Source organism: Pteropus medius, unplaced genomic scaffold (genome assembly GCF_902729225.1).
Source record: "Pteropus medius unplaced genomic scaffold, Ma_sr-lr_union100, whole genome shotgun sequence".
In the NCBI taxonomy this organism is placed as follows: domain Eukaryota; kingdom Metazoa; phylum Chordata; class Mammalia; order Chiroptera; family Pteropodidae; genus Pteropus; species Pteropus medius.
Genome location: NW_024356336.1, coordinates 4,217,516 through 4,237,100, shown reverse-complemented (window position 1 = coordinate 4,237,100; position 19,585 = coordinate 4,217,516). Strand labels below are relative to the sequence as shown.

At 49.4% G+C, this 19,585-nt stretch overlaps 1 protein-coding gene across 1 annotated transcript in view; it reads left to right on the top strand.

The window, feature by feature from the left end:
* Positions 1 to 18,985, top strand: part of TTC28 (tetratricopeptide repeat domain 28) — a 630,275-nt gene extending 611,290 nt beyond the window's left edge. Inside the window, 9 exon segments of the mRNA XM_039861871.1 lie at positions 1,195 to 1,915; positions 4,442 to 4,566; positions 7,044 to 7,275; positions 7,917 to 7,993; positions 9,583 to 9,606; positions 10,354 to 10,483; positions 12,264 to 12,371; positions 13,480 to 14,253; positions 14,256 to 18,985. Coding sequence (XP_039717805.1) covers positions 1,195 to 1,915; positions 4,442 to 4,566; positions 7,044 to 7,275; positions 7,917 to 7,993; positions 9,583 to 9,606; positions 10,354 to 10,483; positions 12,264 to 12,371; positions 13,480 to 14,253; positions 14,256 to 15,109 — 3,045 coding nt within the window. The 3' untranslated portion in view covers positions 15,110 to 18,985.
* Positions 18,986 to 19,585: the final 600 nt, after the last annotated feature.

Genomic DNA, 19,585 nt, shown 5'->3' with positions numbered 1-19,585 from the left:
CAACCTCGAATCCTCCTCTTCTTCAACTCAGAGACCTGAAACCCTGGCTTCCTTCTGGCCCTTCGCAGTCCCGATGCTCCCTACCCACCCGGCCCTGCAGCCGTCCCCGTTCCAGCTGCAGGACTGTTTTCACCACCAAGATCTGAACTGCTCCAGCTTCTCACTTGAAAATCTCCTCCAGCTGCCAGCTGCTCTCAGAGCCCCTCAGACCACCAGGCGGGGCTTGGTCAGACAGACCTCCTCCCTGTGGGCGGGATTAGGAACCCAGACCCCAGGCCCCGGGGTAGGGATGGTTCCCATGGAACCTGCCTTGGCCTCTGTTGACCTTGGTTATTAGCATGGTGCAAACCAGGTCATGGGGCAAAACCCCTTGCCCCAAGGGGTTTTGGAGGTCTTAGTTCTGACTTTTTTTTTTTTTTTTTTGCTGAATTGTACCTTTCTCATGGGACAGTCAGTTCAAAGTGAAAGAAATTATTTTCTCCAAGTTTTTCTTATGCCCTTGGTTGACTGAATCCCAGATGGCCTGGCTGGACACTTCCGCACAGGGTGCCAGCTCACCACACCTTCTGCCAGGAGCACCCTGGGATCAGAGATTGCCCACATTGAAAGAGCTTCATGTTGGTGACAACAGTGAGCTGGCTGTTTGTCAGTGTCATGAGGGGATGGAAGGTCCTGTTTCCTGACAGACACCCACCAGGCATTTCTCTTGGGGATCGCTGCTCTAAAGGGCTTAAACTGACCCTGTCTCACCTGAGGTTGACTTGTTTTTTACACGTTTTAAAGCCACTCTCCAAGCCCTGACCCATCAGGAATGGGGTTCCCCTTATTTAGGGGTACACAGGGACAGGCAGGCACCACAGACCCTCACCTCCTACACGTTCTCTCCCATCAATGCCCCCTCCCTCAGCCCTCCTGGGGCTTGACTTACAGGAAGGGCCTTCCTACCATCCAGTTCTGATTATTTTCAATAGTTTGTCATAACAAGTGTGATTCTCAGTAAGACGTGCACCTGTGTCAAAAGGTGTTGAAAATTAGAGTGAACGAGGCTATTGGGAGAGCGGGTGAAGTCTAGTTAGACCCAGCCCTGACAGAAGAGCTGGCTGGCCCTGTGCTCCGGAGAAGCCCACGGCTCTGTGGGCCATGGCCAGGCAGCCTGGCCGGTATGACGGTGGTGTGCTTGTTTCTCCTTCCTAGTCTCACCTGAGGAAGACCCCACCCAGCTACTCCAGCTCTACGTCCATGGCGGCTGTCATTGGCAACCCCAAGCTCCCGTCAGCAGTGATGGACCGGTGGTTGTGGGGGCCGATGCCATCAGCCGAGGAGGAAGCCTACATGGTGTCCGAGCTGCTGGGTTGCCAGCCCCTGGTGGGCAGTGTGGCTACCAAAGAGCGGGTCATGAGTGCCCTTACCCAGGCCGAGTGTGTCCACTTCGCCACCCACATCTCTTGGAAACTGTCAGCCTTGGTCCTCACACCCAGCGTGGACGGCAACCCTGCCAGCAGCAAGAGCTCCTTCGGCCACCCCTACACGATCCCCGAGTCCCTGCGGGTGCAGGACGACGCCAGTGACGGGGAGAGCATCTCGGACTGCCCACCCCTGCAGGAGCTGCTGCTCACGGCTGCCGACGTCCTGGACCTGCGGCTCCCCGTGAAGCTGGTGGTCCTCGGCTCCTCTCAGGAGTCCAACAGCAAAGTCACAGCCGACGGGGTCATCGCGCTGACGCGGGCCTTCCTGGCTGCTGGTGCACAGTGTGTCCTCGTATCTCTGTGGCCTGTGTCAGTGGCAGCTTCCAAGACGTTTCTCCACGCCTTCTATTCGTCCCTGCTGAATGGCCTGAAGACCAGTGCTGCTCTGGGGGAGGCCATGAAGGTGGTGCAGAGTAGCAAGGCCTTCTCGCACCCCTCCAACTGGGCAGGTAGGAGCATGGGCACCAGCACCTCTGTCGGGGGCCTCGGGGGTCAGTCCTCAGAGCCCCTGGGCGCGGTGGGGAGGGCAGGGCAGGGTACCAGAAAAGGCAGCATGGGAAGATTCAGAAGGAGAGCCTCGTCTGCTGAGACTTTTGTCCTCTGCCAAATCAGTCTTTTACTGTCCTGGTATTAAAATAGTCCTTGGACCAGGGAGCAGCAGAACAGTTTGTCATCAGAGTGTGAATGTAAAACTCCTCCTAGGTTAGTGTTTACTGGGTTTTATGGCACCTCATGTAAATGACTATAGAAAAGAGTAGTGTGGTAGAAAGCCCTAGATTTGTTATTTGGAAGACTTGGGTTTGATCTAGCTCCATGTCCAAGCTGTGTGACCTGGGATAGGTTACCTACTCTCTCTGAAGCTCAGTGTCCTCAGTGGTGACAGGGGGCTGATGACAGTGATACTGATGATACCTTCCTGTCCATGTGTGGGATGATCTGTGAAGAGTGGGCTGAAAGTCTTGTGATATGTGAGGAGCTACACATCCGAGAAGGCCAACAGCGCATGCTCTGAGTGGGCCTGCCGCAGGGGATGAGGGGGACCAAGGGAGAATGTTCCCTGTGACATCTGGTCCCTGGAGGTGGGGCGAGAGACTCTGCCTCTCAGCTCCATGTGATGACCTGCATCCCCTGGGGTCCCTGTGGACCCTCCCTCACAGGCTGTGGCCCACAGAGTCCAAACCCAGCTCTCGGCTGTTCCCTTCACCCAGCTGAGGTGGTTTTGCTGACACACCTTCTGACCTTCAGTTCATGACGGTCTCTCAGAATTGGCCCCTGCACCTCCTAGGATGCTCTACCAATGCTGTAATCATGGTACCGACCCACAAAGCAGTGCCTTAAACCTTGAGAACAGAGGAACACCAAAAATACTATTTTCAAACGTTTACAGTTTATCGTTTTAATGGCAAAAAAATGTACCATTCATAGATATATTTAAAACTTGGCAACAAAATAGCTTTTACCTTACTCTTCCTCTTAGAATCAGTTCAGTTGACATGTGCTGAAATTGCTGGTTTCATTTTCCAAAGCTGGGCAAGTTCTGAGGTGGAGCCATGGTGTTCCCAGGCCGAATTGGCCAGCAAGTGAGGAGCCCACAGGGGCTGGCCCTGGCACAGAGCTGTGCTGCCACAGCACGGGCCAGGCGGAAGAACCGTACTGTTGGGAGATGGAAACAAACATTTGTTTACTTGACAAACACAACACAACTGTAGTATTTCTCAAAAGGTACCCAAAACACAAAGTAGAATCTGTCCTGTTTCTTTATGTGGCTGAAGAGAAACATTCAGTTGGTCTAACAGGCCTACTCTTTGGGGGCCCCGCCTCAGGGCCGCCCCTGTTCTGCAAGGTGGAGGGTGGGCAGGCAGGCACTGAGGGTTTGCACCTGGCCATGTTGCTACACTGCTGCTGCCAGAAGATGCAGAAATCAGAGGCAATGCCAGTGGTTTCCGTGATCGTTTTGAGCACAAGGTGTCTGTTATATACACTTCCGCAGTCAGAAGGGGCTTTGAGTCCTGCGTAGTCCCACAGAACACACTGTAGGGTTCATGGGAACCCGGTCTCTGTGCTTGGCCAGGGGCCCCTGCCCTTCTGTATAGGAACCCCTCTCTGTATTCCCAATACGCTTAGGGATGTGGTATTTTTGTCCTTGTTTAGTTTTAGTGACAATTTAAAGTCACAACTTTGTTCTGGGGAAAATGATGTTTAATGATGTTCTGTTACCTTTCAAGACAGCGTAGGCTCATTCATTCTTTTCGAAAACTCTTCCCCTCTCCTCCCCTCCATTATTTGGGGGCAGGTTGGTCCTAAAGTTGCTTGACGACTTGAGGAGACTACTCTTTCTGTGCACTGCCCAGGCCCTGCTTTTAGAAGCAGCGCTGAGGAAGAGGCACGGGATCCAGGTGAATGTGTGCGTCTTCCTGGCCCGGCTCAGTCTGCTGGTTCTTACAGCGGAGGGAGGACGTCCTCCTGCCCTCTTGTCCAGTGGCCTCAAGGAGGAGCTGAGCTCACCTCTGCCCCTGGGAATGTACCAGATAGACACTGATGAGTTTCAGGGAAAATGAAGCAGATCATTCCTCGGCATAGTGGCCAAGCCAGGGAAGGGCACTGGGGGACCCAGGACAGCCTTGGGACAGCCTTTTCCTGCCTTCGCTCACAGTGCAGCAGAAAAGCAAAGGCACTTTCCTGAGCCACTCACACTGTAAAGCAGCACTCTCCACCTACTGAGCAATTAAACGGTATTGATTCTTAAAAGGGAGAGGACAGAAAGGTGCCAGACTGCTCTCCAGTGGGTTAGACACCCCACAGTCCAGCCCCTAGAGCAGCTGTCCTGGACAGGCCCCTGTCTTCTGGAGGGTAACTGGGAGGCATTGGGGAGCTGTAGAGACCAGCCAGGTCTGGGAGTGGGTGGGAGCTGGGGTCTCCCAGCTGCTGGCTGGGGCGAGGGCAGGCTCTGAGGTGCCCTTCTGTGCTCTCCACAGGGTTCATGCTCATTGGGAATGATGTTAAGCTGAACAGCCCCTCCTCGCTCATCGGCCAGGCCCTCACCGAGATCCTACAGCACCCGGAGTGTGCACGGGACGCCCTGCGAGTGCTGCTGCACCTGGTAAGGGGGCCAAGGGAGCCCCTCACCCGGGCTTTCCACGGAGCAAAAGAAGTAAAAGATGGCTGGAAATGCACAAGAAGGCGTGGCCGGAGGTTTCCACGGCACCAGGGGAGATGAGCGGGTGGAAGGGATGTTGTCCCCAGGCATCTGTGGGTCAAGCCAGTTGGTCCCCGTGGTGGGCATGATGTGTGGTGTCATACAGACGGCTGCAGCAGTCCTCGCCAAGACTGAGGGAGAGGGCAGCCAAGGAGTGACCTGGAGCAAGGGCACACATCACAGCCATTCCTGGGCCATGTGGCTTTGGGCAGGTGACCTTGGCTCTGAGCCCCAATTTCCTCATCTGGAAGGGAGGATAAAACTTTAACTTTCCAAGGTTATCATAAGGATTAGAGAAAAAAATGAGTGGCTGGCACACAATAGGGTTCCAGTAGCTGAGATGGCATTTTATAATCAGGTGACACTGGCCTTCCCCCAAGCTCAGTTGGAAGAAGAGTCCAAGCCTGCCCCTGACCTCGGTCAGCTCTGACCTTTGCAGAGCCCAGGCGAGAGTACAAATGGAGGTCCCATGCCATTGTCTGCACATTTGAAAGTTATAAATTAAGCCAAGAAACAGTGACATAAAACTCGTTCCACCCGTCCACCTTGATAACCTGGAAGACAGTTTCAGGTACTTTAGACTTCTTAGCCTTCTTGGAGTTCTGTGCCAAAATGACCAGCCCAGGATTTTACTGTAAGAAAAGTCTCAGATTTTGGAGCACCTCCTCTGCCCCTTCCGTCGATGGCACATGCAGCAAGGGTAGACAACCCACACCACTTCCAAGCTCTTTCCAAACCTGATGCAAACAGCTGCCCCGCAGCCGCCTCACAGGACAGACGTGTGCACTCCAGGCTGTCTGTGCCCAGCGGGCAGGCCGGGGGAGTCCCACACAGGCCCTGGGAGTGGACTGGGGCTTTGAGCTGGGAGCTTGGAGTCTGAGTGCTGGGTTCCAGGCCTGTCCCCTTGGCCGGGCAAGCTCTGGCCCCATGGGCCTCTGCGAATCCCTGGTGATGGATCAGTCAGGTATGTTTCTTAAGCTTAGGGCTGGCCTGAGGAGTTTTTCTCGGGCCTGAAAGAAGTCAGCGTGTGAACATGTAAGAATGGTGTGACCTGAAAACCTCTGACAGCTCTCAGGCCAGACTTGAGGTAACCCAGCTGCCTGCTACAGGGCAGTTGTGTTTGCTTGCTTTTGAGAATTTGGGGAGACCGTCGCAACTGATTTTAACCTATGCCTGGAAACTGCACAGAGCCCTTAAGTTGCTCAGCACTAGGGCCCTTCTCCGGGACCTGTCACCCCCAAAGTCACCGTCCTTTCTTGCAGCAGCCCTTTTCTTAGAGTACTAAACTGACCTCCCTTCCTATTTGGCTTCTCCCAGGCCAGGCTGCGGAGCAAGAGCCAGACCTCTAAGCTTCTCCCTCTTTGGCCTTGAGGCCCCTCAGGCACATTTAAGAGTTTTCTTTCTTGGCTTCATCTTTTGGTATGACTACAGAGGCCATGGGTCAAGTTCACCAGCCCGTACCTCCTCCTAACTACCCTGGGTGCCCCACGATACTGTATGCAGTGTGTCTCCCAGGCCCTTCTAGCCCAATGTGATCTGTCCTGTCCAGGAACACTCATTTCTCCCAGCCTGTGATGTCAGCCCCCAGCATCAGGATTTTACTATAAGGAAAGTCTCAGGTGACATTCTGAAACAACTCTTCTGCCCCTTGAGTGATGGTACTCGTGCCCCAGGGCATGCAGTATCTCAGGATGGACTGACGTTCCCTAGAGAGAAACTGCCAGGGGAAGACCTGAGGCTGTTGGAGGAGCTGTGGCGAGCTCATGGGGGGTTAACACAGTAGTTACTTGGATGAATTCAGCCCGTGTGCGCCAGGTCATGGAAGGCTCCATTTAGGCCATGGAACGTGGGAAAGGCACTCGGTCATGGAGGGCGACATAGGGGTTCAGTGCTGCCGAGTGAAGGACGAGTTGGAGGTACAGGGAAGGGCATCGCTGGCCAGGGCCCCGTGATGGTCACGGCTTGGTGTGTGTGAAGTGTATGGGGCAGTGAATAGGGGTCTTGAAGTCCTGAGAATTTATCCTGGTGATGGGGAGCCATTACATGGTTTGGGGCAGACCCCTGACCTGAGATTGGCTTTCAGAGAGATCACTTTAGTGTCTGTGGAGGAGCCTGGAGCAGGAGGAGGAAAGGGACAGAATTCTTCTGCATGCATCACACCAGCCCTCGCTGGCTCTGACTGTAATATCCTTTCCCTTTGCACCTTCCCTTGCAAGAAGTCAGGCCATTGCTGCAGTGTCTTCCGGCCTGGGGGTACCCAGGTAGCAGCAATCGACCCTACACTGGCTTCACACATGGGGCATTGTGTTCCCCTAACGCCACTCAGAAACCAGAACTGGCGCCTGGGCAGAGCAGCACCTCACTGCCCCTTGCCTTTCCAGGTGGAGAAGTCCCTGCAGCGCATTCAGAATGGACAGCGCAATGCCATGTACACGTCCCAGCAAAGCGTGGAGAACAAAGTGGGCGGCATCCCCGGTTGGCAGGCCCTCCTCACTGCCGTAGGCTTCCGGCTGGACCCCCCGACCAGCGGCTTACCGGCAGCTGTCTTCTTCCCAACCTCTGACCCAGGCGACCGGCTCCAGCAGTGCAGCAGCACCATCCAGTCCCTGCTGGGTGAGCCTCAGGCAGGGCAGGGCCCCTGAGGGAGCGGCTGACAGCATGGGCAGAGGGGCTGGCACTCACGAGGGTCCTGGATTTCATAGCTGGGAAAGAATGAGAGAGCATCCTGAGAAATGGCACAGTCCCAGCCACAGACTTCTCATTTGGAGGAAAAGTGCTTTTGATCAGATCTTTCGATCTGTAATGGCAAGGAGTTCTCTGCCCAGCAGGGCACTCCCCTGGTTCTGCCTCTTCCTGGGGTGACATGAGATAATGCTGGGCAAACAGCAGCTGCTATTAATATCTAATATGTGACTTCGGATCTGACAGAGCCACGTGGCCAACACCGGGGGTGAAGCAGGGTGCAGATGCCCCAGGCTGCCCTTTGTGTTTGCCTCAGAGGCAGTGATGCCGCCTGAGTGACCAAGACAGGGCCTTGGGAATGTGCCCATCACCTGGAGGACTGCAGCAGGGTCAGGACTGCCCCCGCCCGCCTTTCTCAGAGACCATTCTCTCCTTTTCCAAATCAGACATGGACTGTTCTGAGCTTTTGAAAATAGCATCGATGCTGAGCGTTTTGGGCTCTTTCCCCTGGGAAGGCAGCAGGACTGTGGGTGCAAAGACACCTTTGGATAACACTCATCTTCTTGGTTTAGGTCTGCCCAACCCTGCCCTCCAAGCCCTCTGCAAGCTCATCACTGCCTCAGAGACGGGCGAGCAGCTCATCAGCCGGGTGAGTTGAGCCAGGAAGTCTGAGCCCAGGCCTGAGGGCTCTACTGAGTTGGAAAGAGTGATTTGGCCCTAAACATGCAAGGAACATGCAAGGAACATGCAAGTAATGAAGTCTCATTGCTTTTTTCAGCCTTAGTGATTAGAAGAAAAAGGCGAAAGCTAGGAGTGAGAGAACAGCCTTCCCCAGCACATGCTAGACCTGGAGGGGTGCTGAGTCCCAGAGCTGTAGGGCCTTCAGAGGATGCTTAAGGGGCCCATCACCCGTAGTCTTGGGGCATTTCCTCAACTCTCCATTCAGTGGCCTCCTACACCTTGGCATCCCCACGCACCAGTTTTTTTCCTGCTGATTGCCTAGTGTTACAGCCGCCTTCCCTAAGCCAGCAAGTGTAGGGCCAGCCTGGCTGCAGGTGTTCCATCCAGTATTCACTCTCTGATCAAAATACGAACCCGCCTGAAACAAAATAGCCACTGAGGCACAGTAGCGAACACAAACAGATCCATTTCAAGATACTCCTTCGTTGGTTTTTAAAAATGTGTTTTTAAAGAAAATATAGATCTAACTTAGGCATTTGGAGATTCTCTCAGCACTGTACAGGCCCTTCCCAGCTTGGCCTCAGAGCTTCTGGTCTTCCTGCTGGCTGGTGAGGGCCTGGAACAAGCCCCAGGGTGACAGTCATGTGCGGGAGGGCTCCTGGAGTGTAGCAACCCATGAAGAGCACAGAGCAGTTTTCTCTGGTCATCTTGGAATGTAATAATTTGAAGAAAAAAGTGCAATTATTATATATTTATCAGCAGATATCATTTTAAGCAGAAATATTTCAGTGTGGAGATCAAGCTCCTCCATCTAGGATTAACCTCTGAAAATCTGAATGGTACGTGGAGCCTCCATGTCCCTAGTGTAGTTTCCAGCCTACATCTAGAACGCAGTCCAGTCTGGCTCTTTCGTTGAGTTCCTACTCATCTAGTAATAAGTGTTACACCTGCTTTTGAATAGAATCAGGAAGACACTTTTGGAACGTTGCAGATTAAAAACATCCTGAACCCAGGAGTGCTAGAACCCTATGCTCTACAAAAAGAGAAAGCTAGAATTACATTTGTCAGGCAAGACTGAGAACCCAAAAAGCCAGTTGCTTAATTTCTTTGCTTTTGGTGGCAACACAGGGACTTTCTGCCTGATATCCTCCTGGCCCCTGGGAAGTGTCCTGGGCTACCTCCAGTGTGGCTAGTGGATGGTGGACATTTCCTGAGTCACTCTGGAACCATGGACTTTGGTTTACAGAGTGGCCTATAAATGCCCACTGTGCCCCTTCCCCACCTGAGTACAGCCTGCCCTGCTCCTCTCCTGGCAAAGGGCAGGGCCTAGCTGACCCTGACCCTTGACCCCAAGTACGTCTGGCCTGGGCGTGGCTGTTCATTTTCCTGTGTGTCCCTGCTGACTCTCGCTCCTCTCCCCTCCCAGTCAGAGCCGCGGGCCTGGTGTGGCGCTTCCTAAAGCAGTGATCAGCTCATAATGCATAACAACCTGTGCTTGAGTCTAAACTCTCTCTCTCTCTCTTTCTCTCTCTCTTTCTTATAATCTGCTGGCCGAAGGCTGTTAAAAATATGGTTGGAATGGTAAGTACTACTTTAAGTAGCAACTGTCGTCAGGTGAGCCCCTAAACCCACCCCCCCAAGTTCCCCTTGGCACGCTCTGTCTCTCAGAGCCGCATGCACATGCCAACACGTTCTCGGACTGCGGTGGCCAGTGCCGCTGGCAGGCGGTCTGCCCCCTTCCTCTGCTCTGGCTCCCCTTTTTCTGCTCCACCCTTCTTGTGTTCTTGATTTGACCTTTCAGTTTCCATCAGAGTAGCAGGGGCAGAAGCGACTCTGAATGACACTGTTGAGTCCACACAAGACCCCAGAGTAGTGTTCACAGACTCAGGCAATCTGAAACACCATGGGCACTTGAGTGGGTTCTGTGGGTTCGAGTGCTGAGGTTCTAGAATGTCACCTTGGGTTCCTCTTCACCATTTGCCTCAAGATCATAAAGATGACTTTAAACAAAAAGAGGGAGATGACCAGGCCTATAACCCACCCCTCATTTAGTTCCCAAGCCCCTCACGTGCTGAGTAGCCCCGCAGAGAGTGTGCGTGAGGGAAGATGCGAAGCAGAAACCCTGTGAGTCGGCCCCTTGAGTTTCCCACAGAGAGGACAGTAGGCATGGAGGCACTGTAAAGAGAATTTCAAATGCTATACACGTGCAAGGTCATTAGTGATGACAACAGATGACACAAGAATAACCTGGGGACAAATCCTAGGCGGGCCAGAGGGGAAGGAAACACTGGGAAGGAGTGAGAACTCATACTGTCCCCCCTTACTAAGCTCCACCAGGTGCTGGTCCAGCTGCAGGCCTGCGAGAAGGAGCAGGACTTTGCATCATCCCCCATTCAGGTCTCCATCAGCGTCCAGCTGTGGCGACTCCCGGGATGTCACGAATTCCTGGCGGCTCTAGGTAGGACAGTCTTTGACTTAACTGGTTTCTTTAGTTCCATTTTTTAAAAAATCTATATTTATCCTAGTTTTTGTTGGGTAAAGTTGGTGGATTCTTAGGAGTCTGTTTTCTCAATAGTTAAAGATTCTAGAGCTTTAGTACAATTCCCAAATGGGCCCCCAGCTTTGTCCCATTTCTCTTATGTTACGATCTCATCTCTTTTGTTTGTAGTCATCTTAATCTGCTAGATTCCAGTATTGTTGAGAGTCAGGCTATGATTAAAAGCTAAAGAAAACAGTCATAAAATAATGGTTTTAATGTTCTTTATTACTGGAAACTGGCAGAAAAAAATAATATTGAAAGAAACCACCTTTGATTTGACTGTGGGGACCTAGAACTGCACATATGAGGGTCCTTATTCAATCTAAGACTTCCTTTTTCAACACTAATGCAGCTGAGGCAGCTCCCAGTGTAACTGCTACTGACAGCAGATGCATCTATTGATAAAGCAGAGACTAGTCTGCTCTCCTGCTCCACTTAAGTGCGTGTGTGACTTACTTGAGAGCAATTCACACCATAGTTTTTTATAAACACCTGTTATGTGCCAGACAGTGTTCTGGGCACTGGGGATGAAGCAGTGAGCAAAGGACAAAAAGCCCTGCCCTCTTAGAGTTTTCATTCTAATGGGGAAGATAGTAAATAATCTAGTGAGGGCACACCACGACAGAAAAAAGCATCAGAGACTGTTTATTTTTGAGTTCAGAGATGAAAATGTACCGTAGAATAATGCTGAGTGAACCTAATTCCCAAAGGAATGATAGTATCATACCAATATCAGAATCTTTAAGAATAAAAATATAGACACAAATTTCTTTTGGTAAATACTGTCATGAAATGCACAGCATGCTGACAATGGCAGCATTGTAAATTATAGATCCCTGTCACTGGAACGTTGAAATCAGAGGAGGGAAAGGCCAGATATCACAGGTGCCTGTCCCCTGGGCCTTCAGCACCCAGTGTTTGCGCTGTTTCAAGCGGAGCTCAGTGACCTGCCGAGGAGGCTGAGTGAAGATTTTCAGGCCCTAAATTCTTGCTTGGTGTTGTCTTTCTGTGGACACAGCATCTGTTTGGCTTCTTCCTCTTTAGTTCTTCCTGGGGAGATGGACTGGGTGCCTCTGCAATGCCTCTTAATAAGCCTAAGTGTTGTGGCAACAGCTCGTTAGCCAGCCTCTGCTCAGGAGGCTCACGCCCTTTGTTGTGCCCGCTCCAAGTCTCAGCAGAACCTTAGACTCAGAGCAGCCCCGTGGGCTTTGGCAGAGCAGAGCGCCTGCACATTGGTTCAGCCAAGATAGCAGATTCTCCACTGCTGCACAGAGCTCATTTTAAAGCCCTGGGTGGGAGACACTGAGCACGTATGGAGACACTGTCCTGGCCCTTGTGCAGCTTCCACCTTCCTGTGTACCAGCTTTAAATACTGGGCCCAATGCCAGGAGGAGTGGCCAGTTTTTGTCCTGGACAACCTCCTTTAAGTGGACTGTTCTGCGAACAAACAGAAAACAAATGTTAAAGAGCCTTATTCTGACCCTCAGCTCTCAAGAACATAGTTCAGGGTAAGAAAGAAGCCAGTGCCCTATGAAGGGACAGAGGGGGTCTGTGCGGTTTGCACATGGGGCACCCCACTGGCTGAGGGGCCTGCAGGGGTTCCTACTGACGATGTACGAGGAGCCCTACAGCTCTCATCCCTTTCAAGATATGGAGTCTTCCCTAAGGAAGCTGATGTTTATATTCTTTGCTCCACTAGGTTTTGACCTTTGTGAAGTTGGCCAGGAGGAAGTAATCCTGAAAACCGGGAAACAAGCCAATCGAAGAACCATGCACTTTGCGCTCCAGTCTCTGCTCGCCCTTTTTGGTGAGAGTTCCGCCCAGAGCCCCCTGGGGACGGAGGCCAGCACAAATCTGGCAACATTTTGGGAAGGGGAAGAAATATTTTATTTACTGCTCTTAAACAGCCTTTAGGCCGTTTAAGAGCAGTAAATAAAAACTACCTGCTTTCACAGAACTTGCAGTTAAAATACACGTATTATATAAGATGAGGTGTTGCCTAGTGCTATTAAGAAAACAAATCAAGTAAGAGATTAGAAAGTAAGAGGGTGGCCGCAGAGCAGACAGGACGAGGGAGGAGCTCCACCCAGACCACGGGGCCTGGGAGGCAGGTGTCGACCCCAGGGGCACACCTGCCTGCCGACCTCAAGGGGCCACGCTAGCTGCAGCAGAGAGACTAAATGCTGGCTCCACTGGATCTGCTCAAGAATGTATGTCAGACAGAAAGGATCAAAGGTAACACCGTTTTTTGGAACTGCCAGAATGGGGCTGCCTTTTGCTGAGACCTTGAAAGTAGCAGGAAGAGCGGGTTTGAGTTTTACTTTGGACATACTAAGTTTTGAAAAAAGTATCTATTAGATACCTACATAGGCAGCTGCTTATAAGAATGTGGAGTTCTGGGAGAGGTCAATGTGGGGATATAAATGTGCATACAGGGCCAAGGGCAAGAGGACTATGTCCTGTGGGCATTCTGGGGTTCAAAGGTCACACTGAGGGGCCTGGGAAGGAGCAGTCAGGGCAGAGTGTGATGGCCTGAGAGGAGTGGGCTAAGAAAGGCGGGAGGGGAAGCAGTGTGGAGAGTGTGTGTGAATGACTTTTGTGTATGTGTGAGGCTGCTGGGATGTGGAGCAATGGGGCTGTCGCTGGAGGGACAGTGAGTGTGGGTCTAGGACAGGGGACATCACAGATTTAGCACAGACCCTAGTCAGAGCTGCAGGCAGATGTGCAGGACTGTGAGCTTGTTTAGGGTGTTTATGTCCCTATGTAAGGTTTCCTTTATCCAACAGAACCATGTTTTTCAAGATGAATTCAGGTTATACATAAGTAGCACTTATAAAGATGGTTGTGAATTTGAAAGAAAAATCAAAACCATACAGAATTCTAACTGCCCTCTGGGTACGTATGTTTTGTCTTAGATTCTACTGAGCTGCCCAAGCGCCTCAGCCTTGACAGCTCATCCTCCTTGGAGTCCCTGGCCTCAGCTCAGTCTGTCTCCAATGCCCTGCCCTTGGGCTACCAGCATCCTCCCTTCTCTCCCACTGGTGCAGACAGCATTGCCTCAGATGCCATCTCCGTGTACAGTCTGAGCTCCATCGCTTCCTCGATGAGCTTTGTCTCCAAGCCCGAGGGTGGGTCAGAAGGTGGGGGCCCCCGAGGTCGGCAAGACTATGACAGGTCCAAGAATGCTTACCCACAGCGATCCACTCTGCCCCGGAGCCGGCTGTCCCCCCAGACCCGCCCTGCAGGCAGCAAAGACGAAGAAGAATATGAAGGGTTTTCCATCATCAGCACTGAGCCTTTGGCGGCCTACCAAGAAAACAGAAAGACAGGCTTCTCACCAGATCACAAACAGTCCCGAGGAGGGACAGCTGGAGGTGTGAAAGTTTCAGTAAGCTCCAAGGGGAGTGTAAGCACTCCAAATTCTCCAGTTAAAATGACTTTGATTCCCAGCCCAAACTCACCCTTCCAAAAGGTTGGAAAACTAGCAAGTTCAGATACGGGAGAATCAGACCAGTCTAGCACAGAAACAGACAGTACTGTGAAATCTCAAGAAGAAAGCAACCCAAAGCTTGATCCACAAGAGTTGGCCCAGAAGATTCTAGAAGAGACACAAAGTCATCTCATTGCGGTGGAGCGTCTTCAGAGGGGCAGCAGTCAGAATAGCAAGAATAATAACCCAGAAGATGGCCTTTCGTGCCAAATAGTGCCGCCATCTTCAGAGCATCAGAAACAAGTGCTTTCAGCAGGCCTGCCCTCTCCCATCAGAAGAGTCAGCCATCACCAATCACAGTTAAACCAAAGCCCCCAGCCAGAAGCTCATCCCTGCCCAAGGTGAGTTCAGGCTACAGCAGCCCCACCACCTCGGAGGCATCCATCAAAGACAGTCCGAGCCAGCACAGTGGCCGGCCGTCACCTGGCTCCGACTCCCAGACTTCCTTGACCGACCAGCCTCTCTTTAAACTGAAGTACCCCAGCTCTCCTTACAGTGCCCACATTTCCAAATCACCAAGGAACATGTCCCCAAGCTCAGGCCATCAATCTCCTGCTGGCAGTGCACCATCCCCAGCACTCTCCTATTCCTCAGCTGGTTCAGCGCGCTCGAGTCCAGCTGATGCTCCTGACATAGACAAACTAAAAATGGCAGCCATTGACGAAAAGGTGCAGGCCGTCCACAACCTGAAGATGTTTTGGCAGAGCACACCCCAGCAGTCCACGGGACCAATGAAAATATTTCGAGGGACCCCTGGAACAATGACTTCCAAAAGAGATGTCCTCAGTCTATTAAATTTGTCGCCTCGGCATAATAAGAAGGAGGAAGGAGTAGACAAGCTTGAACTTAAGGAACTGTCTTTGCAGCAACATGGAGAAATGCCACAAAAGGCCCCTCCCAACGGACATTGGCGCAGTGAGACCACCACACTGAGCACGCTGCCGCTGCCCACCAGCCCTCCCGCTGCGGCTCCCGCTCGCCCTTTGAGACTTCCTTCTGCAAACGGCTACAAGTTTCTGTCCCCAGGAAGATTTTTTCCTTCCTCTAAATGCTAAAGCATCTTTTATACCCACGGACTCAGAGTGCTGCAGCCCGCGAGGAGGATCTGGGCATTCACTGGCCTACTCCCTTGTCTGAATGCAGGCACCCCATGAAGCCACCGGCCCCCTCGCGATGGGTGCACTCTCCAGGTGAGGGGTGCCACCACGCCCAGAGGTCACCACACATTCAGCTAGTGGCTTCTCTGGGACTATGGGCCAGAGTCACCAAAAGCCAGGATTTCTGTGGGGTTGGTACAAGAGGCTCGTGGAATTTTCTACACACTTCACCAAATGTTTACCTTTGAACTCCTTGCTTCTCATCTTTGATGTGATTCTTCAACAGGATTTTTGTAGAAAAATGGTCATGGTTCTGGGGTGGGGAGAGGAAAGGGAGCACATATTTTGCTAAGAGGTAGATATGCAGTACCTTTTGTACACAGAAATACAAATAGAGCTTTTTTAAGGCTTTCAGGTGCTGGTTGGGGGTGGGATACATAAAATCTAACCTGAATTCTACATGAAGGTGATATATTAGCCAAAAACCAAAAAATGGCTTTAAAAATGCCAATGATTTGTAATTAAATTGTAGCAATTCTGGTCTCATTATATCGTAACATCACAGTAACAATGCAATAATTCACACAGAAACAGTGCTTCCATCCCGAACTCTGTTCTGCCTCATCGAGCTCTACAAAAGTCCTTGGGGCCCCACTGTTAACCAAACTTGAATTTTCTTAAAAATTTTATGTAACTCTTATCCAGGCATTTTAGAACTATGCAATTGTGATTTTAAAATGCAACTTTGTGCTTTTAAAACATTATTGACCTTTTTTTGTATGTGGATAAACAACTTGGTTTTCTTATCAACAGTCCTTTGCATTTATAGCTATTATTTTTAAAAGCTCAAAAAGTTTTTTAAAATGTCAAATTTTGAATAGTCATCAATAAGTAATTACCAAGTTTTTTGGGGAAAGATTGAAATTATTCAGTTTCCTTATAGCAAAAAAAAAAAAAAAAAAAAATCCTCCCTAACTAGATTTGACTGTAGACTTCCAGCTCTTATTCCCTTTACTAGCTGCTTAATTTTATTATTTTCCCATCTCCAGGCCTCTAAAGCCACTTCTATCAGAATCTGTTGCCAGGTTCCCACAAGCCCAGCACCCCCATGCCTGTGAGATGCACATGGACCCTCACCTCAGCTGTGACTAGTGCCCCTTCCTCCTGCATCTGAAGGACAAGCCCCCTCCGCTCCCTCAGAAAGCTGTAATGTCTGCAGCCTGAAAAGCAAGGGTCTTCTGCTGGATTTATATCCAAATTATTCCTGGATAGGGAAACAGACATCCTTGAGAGTGTCATAGTAAAACAGGTATATTCCTACAGCTGTGACAGTACACTGAAACCGGTGCCAACGAGGAGGAGACAAAAGAATAGTGTAGGTAGGAGCAACCATTAACTTATTTGAGTAAAGAAATGAAAAGCTGAAAATCATATTAGCATTAAGTTTAGTTGGAGAATTTAAATAAGACTTTTAGGTAATTCTAAAATTGAGTCCCACCACCTTCAGCGTGAGGGTATATGTGTATCTATCACACAAAGATGGGCAGCCACTTGGCCCAGGACACCAGCAACACATGGAGTGGACAGGATGGGCCTGGCAGGAGGGACACTAACATCAAGATCCCCAGGTAGTTTTTAACCTTGGGTAGGATGGATCTCACTTTATAAACATATCCTGACCACTTACCCTGTTTCTCCTTGTACTCCGAAAAGAGAAAAGGATAATATTTGTGTTGTTTTTCTGAGCTATGGTCATAGAGGTTTTTGCATTTAATCCAACAGCCATATTGACAAAAGCAAACAATAAGGATGTCCCATTCTAACCTTGATCCCAACGCTGGAAGAGAAATACTTTACTTTATAAAAAAGCAAGTAATTTATGAGGTTGTCTTTATGTCAGTAGGGAAAAACATAAATGGTCACAAAAGTACTATTGTAGCGGATGAAAGCCAAGTTTATAGCACTGTGCATTATTACATGGCAGAATCGGGTCCTCAAAAAAAACTAAACCTCAAAGTAAATTTCTGAATCCATATGTAGATAGTGGGGCTGTTTCTTTCTCAGCAAATTTCAGCCTCTTTCCCAAGTGCCAAGGAGCCCTGGAGGAAAGGCCTGGGGCCTGTGCTCCCTCCACAAGATGAGGGTGCTGCCCCACTGGCCCACCTCTAAGCACAGGCCCTCCACCACCCAGACCGCTTCCTGTGCTTATCAAGCCTGGGAGGACTCGTGGATCCTAACCTGGTTTTGGTCCTACGTACACTGTTGTTTTGGATTTCATGTTGAAAAGCCAAATGGCATTTTTTTTTGTCCTAGATATAAGCTTCAATGAAGAAAAGCAAAGATGATGGAATAATGAGACCAAACTAAAAATCACTGTAGAGTCGCCGCTTCTTTATGTTTACCGTCAGTCTTGGTGTTTTCTATATGAGTGAAATGGACGTAAAATCAAGGTGAATTTTTCAGGCTACGCTGAAAAGAAAACCATGCACTTAAAAATTATGAGATTGTATAATTCACAGATTTCTTTTACAGATCAAGGGTTGGCAAACTACAACCCACAGGCTAAATCTGGTCAGAGGCCAAATTTTTTACATGAGCTAGGAATGGATTTTACATTTTTAAATAGTTATATAAAGCACCTATATATTCTTGATTTTGCCTCTTGGCCCACAAAGCCTAAAATATCTTATACCTGGTCTTTTAAGAAAGTTTGCTAACTCCTGGTATAGATAACAGAAAACACAATTAGAATAATGTATTGTTTCTACAATCTAGAGAAAGTGTCAGGTTGTGGACAAAATTAGCTGGTGTGCATGGGAACCCTGAGCCATGTGCACAAACGCAAATGACCCTCCATAGCACCTGGCCATTTGCCCCACTTTGGAAGGAGCCAGAGGATGTGGGTAAAATTTACAAAAATATTTTTTTCCTCCATATGCAGATAGCATTGCTTTTTCAGCTCAGGAAACTGGGTCCTGCCCCTACTCTTCTCCGTCAGATGCAAACATACTGCACACAAGCAATAAAAATCTCCCTCTCTTCGAGACCTTGGGGTGACAGACCGCAAAGCAAGGGAGTGGCAGACTCGACCTTAATTCTCAGCAGTGAACCATGCCAACTGATTCTAAGTCAAAATACCAGGACAAAATTAACTACTAAAATTTACATTTTGATACACATTATTGTGTAGTAAATGAAAATAGTCTCACCTCCATCCCATTTGAATAAATTCCTGGTCCACACTGATACTTGCTGGGTCTCAGCAGGAGACCAGGTGCTGCACACACTGTCCTATCCAGATCTTGTCTGTCCCAGTGACTCAGAAGGTGATCACTGTAGCAAGTCTCCAGTACGGTGCCTGCCTGTCCCGCCACCTGCCACAAGATTAGTCACTTTGTTAGTTTCAGTTTAGGTTGGAAAAAATACCAATTATCTGGTTTGCTTTTAGTAAGTAGGCATAAAGTGAAAATTGTATAATTTTTCATCACATATTTTGTTTTATCTAAAATGATTGTACATGTGGTTTGTGAACTAAGCCCTTGTTTGTGCCAGATCCTTCAAAGATATTCCATGTAAGGACAAATGCGGTCACCTCTTCCTTCTTCAGACCCCTTTCCCCACTTGGCACTCACGCCCCTTGTATGCAGTGTTAGCCATCTGTGGCCCATGTGGACTTTTTTTGTAAAGTACACAGTTTCCAGATGGCATTAAACTTTTTATATTATGAAATTTATCATGTAAAAAGAACTTCATATTTTTATTGAGACTGCTAAGGCACTTGGCCTTCCTTTGTGATTTCAGTGTCTATTAAAGCATGAGTTCCCTCGGTTTTAAGTGCTGTTATCTGAATTGCTTTCTATACACATTCCACATTTTCTACGTTTCTTTGCAGCACACAGAGTGGCCATGTGTCGTAAATGAGCACAGATCTCTGTCTAGAGTTTTATCCTTATAAATGCATTGCAACCTCACATTTGCCAGGAGCAGAGCACAGGCTTCTCCAGCTCTACGGCACTAGGTACCTGTTAATGGATGGCTATTTAGATGGCTAAATGCTTCTGATCATCTACGATCGTATTTGGAGGACCAGAAATTCTACAGTTTTATAAGTGTTTAGACTAAAACAAAAAAAAACCTAATAGTCCATTACCACCAGATCCCTGAATCTAAAGCAATTTCTAAGGAAAGTATTTCAGGGAGAAGGAAAACAATCCTACAGGTAAAAGTCTGAAAAGCATGAAGGAATAGTGAACAAAGAGCAGGTAAATGTAAAAAAATCAAAACAAATATTAATTGTATAAAAAGTACTGTCCCATTTGTGTAGACAATAATACGTAAAACAAGGAAGTTAAAGTGTTATAAGTTGTTTGGGAAGAGAAGACTTACTTTTAGAGTAAGTTAAATAAATGTGCATAATCACACAAAAATTGAAGT